Genomic DNA, 12207 nt, shown 5'->3' on the forward strand with positions numbered 1-12207 from the left:
ATGTGTGCTATGTGTTTCCTCATACATTGCATATATCCGACAATCAAGCAAAGTCCAGCTAATCAGTGTGTGTGGAAAGTTTCAGAACCCCACTGATCTGAATTTTTGTGTCTTGGACAATTCTTTAATAGGATTACACAAAAACAAACAGGAAGAAAGTACCTGCTCTAAAATATTGACCCGTCCTTGTTCAAAAATAAGAAATATTACACAATCATGCAGCATAAAGAGAGCATTCTTCTTAACTTTTCTTACTTCTCTTAAATAATTTAAATAATATAAGTATAATATTCTTTAGCTAAAATATATATTTTGCATACAGTTATAGTCATCTGGGGCAGGAACATGGCGTAAACTTAGTCTAAAGCTGATATTTCTACTTAAGTTCCACTTGCTTTTAGAAAAATTTTCCTGAACTGCAGTACATTAATCTCTATACCATGGCTTCTCCATATTATCTACTGGAGCCTCATCTGGCAAACCAACACAATGCCATGGCCCCTCCTAAAGACCAAAATAATGTTTGGAACTCACCATTGGCAATGGAAAACCAAACTACAAATTGAAAATAGCTCTCAATTTTTTCTTTTGGTCTCCAATGCAACATCTCAAATATAATATTAGTCAATTGAGTTGATAAACTAAAAATTGCTTAAGTCAAAGAAAGGACTATGCAACATGTAATTACGACTATGAAAGCTACTTCACCCTACCAAAAACTCGTGGGTATCTCACCAGTGTGGCCAGCCTCATAGTCTGAGAATCATTGGGCTATACTAAGGAAGTACCAAGACCCCTGCCGATCTACACTTTTATTATTTATACTGGCACATTGGCCCGTCCATCAGGGCACTGGTACCTGGTACTGCAGTTTGTACCATTTGAGTGAATCTATAGCAAAGCCATAGCTTGTGGAGCAGTGGTGACATGGCTTTCCTCTTCACCACTACCTCTATCTGTGAATATTCTCTTACAATACAGGAACCAAGAAAGTCACTTTGTAAAATCATGTTTAAATAGTTAAATGCTAGCTTGGAAAAATGTGCATGAGCTACTTATCTAACAGTCAAATGTTCTCCGCAGGGAGCTATTTTGTCTAACAAGCTGCTTTTCCATATTTAATGCACAAAAAAGCGTTGTGACACATGTCTTCAACATTTCCAATTTATGAGTTCTGCATTTAGAAGTTTTGATAAAAAATGACTTCTTCTTGAAAGTTCTACTTTATATTGTGGAAACATTGTGATCTAGTTATAACCTAGGTGTTCTAACAATTAATGGAGCACTAAAACACAATACAAAGGCCTTTTTTACCAAACTTGAATTTTTCTAGTGGTCCTGAGAGATGGAAGAAGGTGACTGGGGAGAAGATATTTCTATGGACTTCCTGGCAGTACTTCGTTCAGCCTCTCCCTAGTCTGAAATGGTTGATAACAGGGAACAATAATCTGCATTTAGGTATAGTGTTCCTTTTAGTGTAAAGCAAGTTTAGGTGTAGAGAATAATTGTTTGGCCTAGTGGACCAGTTAGTCTACATATGACGTGCTGCTTTGTTTGCACACCGTCACTTTTATAATTAAATGACTATAATTTTATGATTAAATGATTACTCTGTACAATACCATTTCATGAAGAGTCTACCTGGTGACAGGTGTTCTTTAAGATCAGCTATGATCTCTGTCTACCGAGCTTAATACATCTTTGCATAGTTAAATAACAAAATTACGGTACATTAATCTGTTCTCTTTGGCACAGTTAACGTTATGCCATACAATAATCCTCAGCAATAAAAATTTTGAAAACATAAAGAAAAAAACATTCTAAATAAACCCAACAAATGTGCATGAAATCATTCTACAACTCATAGATTTGTAAATATTTCATTACCTGAGGCCCAACCGAGAATCCTGGATGAGATTGGCTAAGGTGATGAGGATCATTCGCACCCGTCTCAGCCGGCACGGAGTTGCCTCTGGCCCCTACAATGGAAGGAGAACGTGTGTCTCATTATGTGAAGCAGAGATCAGCATGTTACATTTCACTAGTGATGTCACAGAGCATCAGGCTGAAAATGATATGCTTAAATGGTTTATCAATAACCCCAGAGCTCAAATCACTTATCAGCGGCATAAATTATGCTAACGCTCATTCAGAGCACCGACTCATTCAGGGAGATACAGTGATCTGACAGCAGAGAAACTGAACCCATCATCAGTAAGGCTAATGTGGGTCGCATTATCCATCAATTTACATACATGGCTTCTCAGCATGACTGTGTAGTGCAATTTCTTTTCATGCTCCAATGAATGAGAGCTTGTGTAATTCCTAAACATGGTACAAATAAAGAAACACTGAGAGCCGGATTTTCCTTTACCATAAATGTACTAACATCATCTTGTTTGTTTCCTAATAATCATGTAAGTAAATGAAAATAGTCCCTGCATCTTTACTATATCTCTCCCTGCCACAAGCATTATAATGTATACCAGTAATTACAAGTCATCTGAATGTATATATATAACACTAGCTGAAGAGCCCGGCGCTGCCCGGGCATAGTAACTAACTACAGTTAGTTATAACAAATTATAGTGATTATATATATATATGTATATATATATATATATATAAAGCTGAGTGTATAGCCCCGCCCGCTCTGCATAGCCACATTCACTATAATATCCCACATCATCCCGTCAGCAAGAGCTACCGGACTACTACCTCTAATATCCCACATCATCCCGTCAGCCAGAGACACCGGACTACTAGCATCATACATCATCCCGTCAAAGCTACCGGACTACTACCCCTAATATCCCGCATCATCCCATCAGCCAGAGCCACCGGGCAACTACCACTAATATCCCACATCATCCCGTCACAGCCGCCGGACTACTACTCCTAATATCCCACATCATCCCGTCACAGCCGCCGGACTACTACTCCTAATATCCCACATCATCCCGTCAGCCAGAGCCACCTGACAACTACCACTAATATCCCACATCATCCCGTCACAGCCTCCGGACTACTACCCCTAATATCCCACATCATCACATCAGCCAGAGCCATCGGACTACTCCCCCTAATATCCCACATCATCCCGTCAGCCAGAGCCACCTGACAACTACCACTAATATCCCACATCATCCCGTCACAGCCTCCGGACTACTACCCCTAATATCCCACATCATCCCATCAGCCAGAGCCATCGGACTACTCCCCCTAATATCCCACATCATCCCATCAGCCTGGGATCAGAACCAGAGCGCTGAGTGGAACGGTCCTAACAATCACATGCTGCCTGCTCGGACCTTACTGGTCAATCATGTGCAGAAGCCCCTGACCCTGTGTAATACGTTGTTTCCTGTACTGTCTACTGTGTCTTACTTTTTGCATGATGAATATATTTTTGGGTTTTGTTAATGGATTAGCTCACTGAAATAATCACAATATACTATGTGTACTTAAAGCACATGGTAAGTGGGGCTTATATTACAGGTTTTGAATTAGAGCCTATCAGTGTGCACACCATTCACCTTAGCAGTTTTTTTAGTATTGTTCATCTGCTTCCTAAATGCCAAATTAAGTAACTTTCTAAATAGCCTTCTTCATTCAAAATAAATTCTGCTGCATTGTGCTCTGCACACTTCTTTTATCTTTTTGTCACAAAAATACTTCAAATCTGTCAAAGCGTCTAATCCTGGTTTTGACATCTCTGCTCCCCTTCCCTGCTATCAGTGTTAAGCCCCCGTTACACACTGCGATATCGCTAGCAATATCGCTGTAAAGTCACCGATTTTGTGACGTTGCAGCGATATTGCTAGCGATATCGCTGCATGTGATACTTACCTCCAACCGGCTCCCCCGCTGGTTAACGCTGATCGCGCGAGAAGCTCCTGGACCATTCCTCGTCGGTCACTTCCTGCAGCGCTTCCTGTGGCGCCGACGAGCGACGCGTGGAGCCGCGCGGGAGGACGTCAGGATCGCCGCGTCTGACAGGTAAGTAGTGATCCCCGTCCCCAGCGATGTTGCTGGTGAGATCTGCCTGTGTGGCAGCTCACTAGCGACCACCTAGCGATGCACCAGTGATCCTGACCGCGTCATATCGCTGGTCGGGATCGCTGGTGCATTGCTAGGTGTAACAGTACCCTTAGACATAGCAGGAGGTAGGGAGAGGGAATTATACACAGATCTCCACAGAATGGAGAGAGGATAAAGCACTTTAAAAGAATTGTGCAGTCTAAGGCTGGTTTCACACTTGCGTTGCACAGACCTGCGTGGGTCTGCGCACAGCCACTAAGCTCTGCCCCCTGAAGCACCTCCTCCTTTTAGCTCCGCCTATGGGTGCATGACGCTGCATGTGACCTGCATACCCTATCATTAGCATTGGGTATGCAGGCCGTGTGCAGGTATGCGTTTGCCGGCGCATGTGTCCTTTTGACGGTGCGCCGAGTGCACCAAAATGCTCAGTGCAAAGATAGGGTAAGCAGGTCGCATGCAGCATCATGCACCCTAGGCGGAGCTAACAGGCTAACAGGAGGAGGCGTGGCAGGTGGCGGAGCTTAGCGGAGGCCGTGCGCAGACCCATGCAGGTCTGTGCAATGCAAGTGTGAATCCAGCCTAAGAGAAAAAGTCAGCAGTCACTCTATGTGACAGTAGTCTAAAAATCATGACAGTGAGCAATGCACACACTGTCACTATTACCCTGCATTCTCAGTGCAGGTGGGAAGTAATGTGACTCTAAGTATGCGATTTACACGCAAATCTCACATCCAGCCTATATTACTGGGAGGACACTCCCACAAAAGACAAATCTGGATCAGGCTGAAAACTGCATATCAGGGCATGAAGGAATGAAGACTACTGTCTGAAACATAGTGCAGTTCTATTAACTAAAGATAACAACTAGAAATGTAAAAAAAAACACTTTTTCCATTCTAAAAGCACCCACAGCCTTTTAAATTACTCATCCAATGTAAAATTAATTAATAAAGAGAAATAAGAGAAATATTTTTTCCCATGTTTGAAATTTTCATTTCACCCTTTTCACTTTAATGCTTTTTGAATTACAAAAAGTCAGATGTTGTTTTGTTCCATCCTGTCAATGGATGCATAAGGGTCATTATTTTTTGTAACAATTATAGTTGGATCATGTGTGTTCTGGTTTTTCAGTGCTCAAATTTCTTTATTATCAGCTTTGTTTCAGAAGCGCCAAGGAGAAGGACTATATGGCATTTTCTGTTTCAAACCTGTTTAGAGATGAAAAATGATCACTATCTGTCAAAAAATGACTCAAAAGTTGCTTAGATCCTTTAATGAAAAGTTACATCTGGTGATTTTAAATGCAAATATCTACCAACAGTGTTCACATTCTAAAGTAATAATTTCATAAATGTACACTTAGCACTTATCTACATTTTATGTATTTTGTAACTTTATACTGAAGCTATGCTGTCTGAGCTGTTTCTACTGAATTGTAGGACTTTTTTTATCTTAAAAAATTAATAAATAAAACACATAGTAGGATGGAGGCAGAAGGGATTATACACTGATCACCACAGAATGGAGAGAGGATAAAGTACTTTAAAGGAGATGTGCAGTCTAAAAGAAAAAGTCAGCAGAAATACATATCCAAAACATGATTTAAAGCATCATCATCAGATGACTTTTGGCATAATTAGTAACAGTAACACCTGAACAGTGGCTGAATATACTGCACAAATTTGTGACTGTTATGTGATAATGCATTAGCACTACGTATATCATTATACTTATGATAATACATCAAATTTTATATGCAGTGTTATTATGGTCTTAGCTCACTTTCTGTCAAATCACATACAACCCATAGCAGCATTTCTCTCAATCAAAAAAGTTGAATTCTTGGAAAACAAACACATTTATGGTTCACCCTTAGTCTGCTGTTCCAATTTTGCTAGGATTATCCCAGTTTTGTGAAAACCCCACCCAAAAGTGGGTGTTCTAGGTTATTGTGGGGATGGTCCCAGAGTGAAGCTCAAATTTCTTAATTTGGAGCATGGCAAACTTAATAGGCATGATTAGGATAGGCCATTAATATTTAACTATAAAGGGCCACCATACTTTGTTTACAAGGACTTTGCCATGTGTAGGGCTGTTCTTGTTGAGTAACTCATGACCATTCAAGGGGTAAACTGCAGTGTCAGGATCATGTTCCTGCAGTAGCCAGCTAGAGAAAAGAATATCTTTGATATAATTACCTTTTCTTTACTTGATTTTCCAATAAAAACCCTCAACTGAACCCTTTTCAATTATTCAGTACCTAAGCCTGAAAATACTGTACCTCATTACATTATAAAGGTATGGAAGCAATAGCCAATCAATGTATAAAAAATTGTAATTTTTATTAAGTTCCAAAAACATTAAAAACAGCAAAAGGAGAATATAACACATAGACCCCTCGGAAGAAGCAACACGCGAAACGCGCGTCGGGGGTGCTTCTGTGGCCACCACACAGGTTGCACTTATTGTTTCTATGATTCACTATTGATGTTTTTATGTTTTTTGTTTTCAGCCCATGCATTGCAGGCTATTGTCATCTAGGTTCTGCTCCAATTGTTTTTAGTTACTCATCCTTTGTCTGTATGCTGTTCAGTATCAGGAATAATCTTTATATTTGGGAGCCACATTCATTTATTTCCATTTGGCATTTTTTCAATTATATGTATATTTGTTTCAGAGTTCCCTCACTGATGGAATGACTTTATCTCTATATAAAACACATTTTTCTTTGACACTTTTGAGATACTTACCATTATTACAGCAAACATTTATTCCATGATAATTTGGTAAAATCACCCCGCTCTGTGTTTCAAAAATTAGCCATATATATTCATGTAAAGTGGTTGTATTTATTCTTTAAGTGCCTTGTGTGGCCTATGCCTATGTGTGATATCCTCCATTTTAATTGTTGTTTTTAATGTTTTTGGAATTTATCTAAAAAAATAAAAATTTTTATACATTGATCCCATATCTTTATCAGTTTTCTGAACTATTAGGGGAGAGCCCTTTACCTTGCTCTATTAGAATCTCTCATTACACTATATACTTTGTTTTCTTTTTTTTCTAATTCGTAATTTCCAATTTTTACAATGTACTTAACTAAAACACGCATGCAAATTTAGTAGAGGTATGGCGTGAAGCTTCCGGGAACTGGTACCCGAGCCCACCACTAAACTGCAAATGGTATCACATGCTTCTGTGATGTCGCCAAGGTTGATACTGTCTTTAGAAACCTAAAGCACTAATTTGCATACTTCCATCCAATATGATATAATGAAACATCATAGCGCCAAACTGGTATCCTACAGCATACTCCGCATTCCACTGCACCACAGTAATAAAAACTGTTACATGTGTCTCACCGTGGTCTTATTTAAAGGAGTTTTCCATTTTCAAAAAAACCCTTTCCAAAGCTGCAGTTTGCTATATGGGGCCTTACTCACCCTCCCTGGGTCTAGCGCTGAGTCTCAGCTGCTGCTCCTGGTATATATTATTAATCAGTGCTGCAGTCAATCAGTGAGCAGCTTGTGTGGTCCACTTGGTCAGAGCCCATGAGCTCTTGACACTGGGAGCAGCAGCAGAGACTCCGTGCCGGACCTGGGGAGGATGAGTAAAGGACAATATTTTTTTTTTAAAATAAACTGCCGAAAAGGATTTTTCAGGGAATGGAAAACTCCTTTAAATAAGACCATGTCGAGACCTATTAATGGATAAATGGAAGAGACCTATCAGAATGCAGAGAATACTGTCAGATAACAGTTTGGCGGGATGATGTTTCATGATATTTGCATCATGTTTTCCTGAAAGTGTAAAACCCCTTTAACATATATATGTCTTAATAATTTAACAATTTTTTAGGACTTTATAATAACAATAAAATTGACTCCTACATATAAGTCGATGGATTTGCCTATTTCCATGGCCTCATGATAATCAGAGAAGGACCACAAAATAGGATTAAGTAATAAATGTGCAAAGCTATAATGCGTAAATTTGAAAATCTGATTAATCTGTAATATCCTTTGTGCAGAAAGTCAGAAATGGACATTGCTCTGGGAATACTTACAAGCACTCAGCTGAAATATCTAAATTGATTTTGGAACAAACTAATAAAAACACAGAGACTTGCTGACATTTTTATAAAGTGATTTCTGTCAAAATACGTCTGGCATTTAAATGACCACTGTCATTTTCAGACCGAGAGAAGATGCCCTATTGTAATTCTAAGAAACCAAACAAAGAAAACAGTTTCCCTAAATATCACTCATGAAAACAATGATTTTTCCTTAGAACAAAATTAGTTAAATGGAGAGTTTACGTCTACGGCGCTGGATCATCATGGGGTGGCATTTTAGCATAGCAGTTTATCACAATCTATCAGACATTAAATTATATGGGGATCATATTAGATAGGGAGAATGACTATCTGACTATATAAAGAGAATATAATAGGTATATTTACTTCTACCAAATGGGCCCCCAAAATCCAAAACATAATAAAAATTAACATATACAACACATTTGTAAAATATCCACCTCTCAGTTGCCCTTCTGCTCCACGGGATGTTTCTGTCTTCCCTGAGCTCACCTTAGGACACCTGCATTACGGTTTGACTGGTGTACCGCCCCAGTCAAACTCCCCACCTGCCACTGTCCCCGGAGTTTGTAAAGCTGGGTCCATACGGTCCAACCAAAACAAAATATTATTTTGCTGTGGTTTGCAAATTTTCAGTATAACCACGTTTTTTTGCTGCAATTTTGGATAATCCAAGTAAAAAAACTGTGGCCATGAGGAGTGAACTCCAGATCAATGAAACTCAGGGTATGTTCTCACAATGAGTATTTGGTGAGGTTTTTGCTGCATTTCTGTACTTAATAGGTAAAGTTGATTATCGTACTTGTTTTTTTTCATTGAAGTATTTACTACATTCTTCATTGTGTTTTTGACATTTTTATTTTGTCTCTTGATGGTATTTCATATATATATAAAATTGAATGTATGTGTGTATGTATGTATGTGTGTAGCACCAACCAATCATGAAGCATCTTTCATTTCACCAGAGCTGTTTAAAAGAAGCTGAGTTGTGATTGATTGCTATGAGCAACAGCTTTCCCACTCCACGACAACACCTCAGCAGACACTGACTGGGTGGCAGAAATCTAGCATCCCCGGAAACATGAGCTTCCAACCATTGTCTGGCCCCCAGAAAGGAGCAGAGAGCACATGACAGAAATGAATCACCCCCTCCCATGTCCATATACACATCACACATCCTCCATCCCATAGTCCCATAGGCACATCTTCCCTCTTAAAGAGATCTCCAGTATGGAAGTTAGGGCAAATCCCTTAGCACTATGATTCTGACCCCAGGGTTCTATTAAAGGGATCATTGGTATGGAAGTCAGGGCAAATCCATCCAGGGCTTTGGTTCTGATCCCAGGCCTCTCTTAAAGGGATCCCCAGTATGGAAGTTAGGGCAATTCCACTCAGAGTTCAGGTTCTGATGCCAGGCCTCTCTTAAAGGGATCCCCGGTATGAAAATTAGGACCGTTCCACTCAGTGCTCTGGTTCTGACCCCAGGCTGATGGAATATGTGATGATGTGAGATATTAGGGGTAGTAGTCCAGTGGCTCTTGGCTGATGGGACTGATGTGGGATATTAGGGGTAGTAGTTCGGTAGCTCTGGCTGATGGGATGATGTGGGATATTAGGGGTAGTAGTCTGGTGGATTTGATGGGATGATGTGGGATATTAGGGATAGTAGTCCAGTGGCCCTGACTGGATGATGTGGAATATAAGTGGTAGTAGTCCGGTGGCTCTGACGGGATGATGTGGGATAATAGTGGTAGTCGTCCGGTAGCTTTGGCTGACGGGATGATGTGGGATATTATAGTGAATGTGGCTATGCGAAGTGGGCGGGGCTCTACACTCAGCTTTATACACATATATATATCATTTTTATAATTTGTTATAACTAACCGTAATTAGTTACTATGCTTGGGCAATGCCGGGCTTTTCAGCTAGTTTTAAATAGAGCTGATCTGGTTTTGATACTTCCTGGTATTTGGATATGACAGAAATGTATTGATACAGTCATGTGTGAATTACACGCGGTTTTATTGTGTTTCCGCAGCAGTTTTGTACCTGTGGATTTTCCACATCTTATACAATTCTATGGAGAAAATCCACAAATAAAACTCAGCGTAACTGACGTGTTATATATTTCAAAAACACAGAGCAGGTTGGTTTTTGCAGCATTAAAAAAGTACAGTGGCCCAAAAGGTAAGGGGGCCCATTTGCACCTACAAAGTAGGTGGATTTTCCACTGTAATGAGCTATTAAAATGCAAAGGGCCCATAGGCTGTTCTTGCACAAGGTACCTTTTCGGTCTGTGTCCATCAGTGTCAGTATATATTCTGGCATATTTAGTATAAGCATACAGAATGTGGAGCAAAAGCACACACTTTAAGCTGGTTGCCTTGATGAGGAACCTCATGGTACTGTGAATCAAAGCTGAAGTTTCGTTTTGTCCATTCTCTGAAGGTTTCGTTTCTCCATTTTTATTGCTGTAAGATAAATTTTTGTAATTGGGATGGGCTGTCATGAAACCAGACTGTTCCCATCAGGTGCAAGATAACTGAACCGGGGGTGTAAAACTCTGAGGAATATGCCATTATATTACTTTCTATGCTATTTGGATATGGACATAAATGTAGTTTCCAGTTTTCTTGCAATATTATTGACTTATAAAGTGAAATGATGCTTTTGGTAGTTGAGAACTTTGCATAATTAAGCAAAAGATTATAAAAGAAGTGACTAAAATAAAGGGGACTAGTGATCTGTCTCGATCCTCCCGTACAGAGACCCCCATCTCCGTGTGGTCATTTGAGTTGCTAGCAACACTCTGTGGAAAAATTTGGACATCACTGGCTCAACCGTGAAGGGTTAATTTAGCCCCCCCTCAATAGCTACCCCGACAGCTGGCCGCCCAACGTGGGGCCCCCGAATAGGGATGCCTCTGCCCCCAGAGGACAACAAGACAAAGGACCCTGGGAGCGGACACAGGTGCTGGAAAATTGGGACTGATCATCCCCCACAACAACCACGGTAAGTTCGCAGTTATACTGTTCAGACTGACCGTTGGTTTGGTTTTCCTGCGCATGTTGCTGCAAAGAGGATCTGAGGTTTGTCCCCATGGTGGGGTGATTCATGGGTGGAATCATATAGAGGTGCAGTCCCGTTGGGGGCCCAGTGCTCGAACCGTACCTCATAAGGGACGGACACCCCAGATTGACCAACGATAGTGGCTCTCTTTATAGTCAAAATATCCTGAAATCCTGATCACTGTTAGAGTCAGGCGTGGTGATGTGATCGAATACTGGGAAGGATATGTAACTCAGGTATATATAGATAGATATATATAACCAGAGGTGTCCGGAGGGATAGTCTGAGACGCCCTCCTCCTTTCACTGAGTACCGCGTTGAATTTTGGGCTTCCCAGAGGGGGTTGACCCTGTGGAACAGACTGATACGGCCGCTCCAGATCTGTGCACAACTGAAGTAAGGATATTTAGCTCTAAATGAGAGAATCCGTGGAAGCAAATGAAGAATTTTGTGGCTTGGCACATGAATTGTGTGACGAAGGTGTTAGGAAGAACAGATAAAGTGAATTCTGATTGTTTCTGTTACTGCTATGTTGAAGAAGGAAAAATTGTCTATTATTATGGCAAGGACTGGATGTATTGTGCTTCAAGAAAGTGACTGTGGTGTGAGAATTGAGGAAGTGATTAAAGAAGAAACGGATATCGAGACTGATGTGTCAGGCAGACAAATAGTTTGGAATGATTTGAAAGAAGAGGTCTCCCTGCTAGATGATAATTGTACAAGGAGACCAGGAGACGCTGACGGTACCTATTATAGCCTCAGTCCCCGCTATGCCTAATATTGCAAGTGGTTATGAGTATACTCCCTTCACCCCATCCCAAATAGACACCCTTTGCAATCAATTACCCAATCCAGAGACTTTCCCCATGGCTTTCTACAGACAAATGGCAGCAAATCGAGAGCTTTATTCCACTCCCCAAAGAGATCTATTACACATACTTCGAGTAAAAGTTGGGGAGGGGTATTTTCCAATTATTGAGGGTGGCATAATGTATAATGTG

At 40.5% G+C, this 12207-nt stretch overlaps 1 protein-coding gene across 2 annotated transcripts in view; it reads right to left on the reverse strand.

Moving 5' to 3' along the window:
* Positions 1 to 12207, reverse strand: part of POU6F2 (POU class 6 homeobox 2) — an 812961-nt gene that overhangs the window by 526125 nt on the left and 274629 nt on the right. For both annotated transcript variants that reach the window (XM_073549965.1, XM_073549964.1), the window contains exon 2: positions 1888 to 1979. In XM_073549965.1, the coding sequence (XP_073406066.1) occupies positions 1888 to 1979 (92 nt within the window). The remainder of the gene's footprint in view (positions 1 to 1887; positions 1980 to 12207) is intronic.

The sequence above is a fragment of the Dendrobates tinctorius genome, unplaced genomic scaffold (assembly GCF_039654945.1).
Source record: "Dendrobates tinctorius isolate UK_male_01 unplaced genomic scaffold, ASM3965494v1 ptg000162l, whole genome shotgun sequence".
NCBI lineage: Eukaryota > Metazoa > Chordata > Amphibia > Anura > Dendrobatidae > Dendrobates > Dendrobates tinctorius.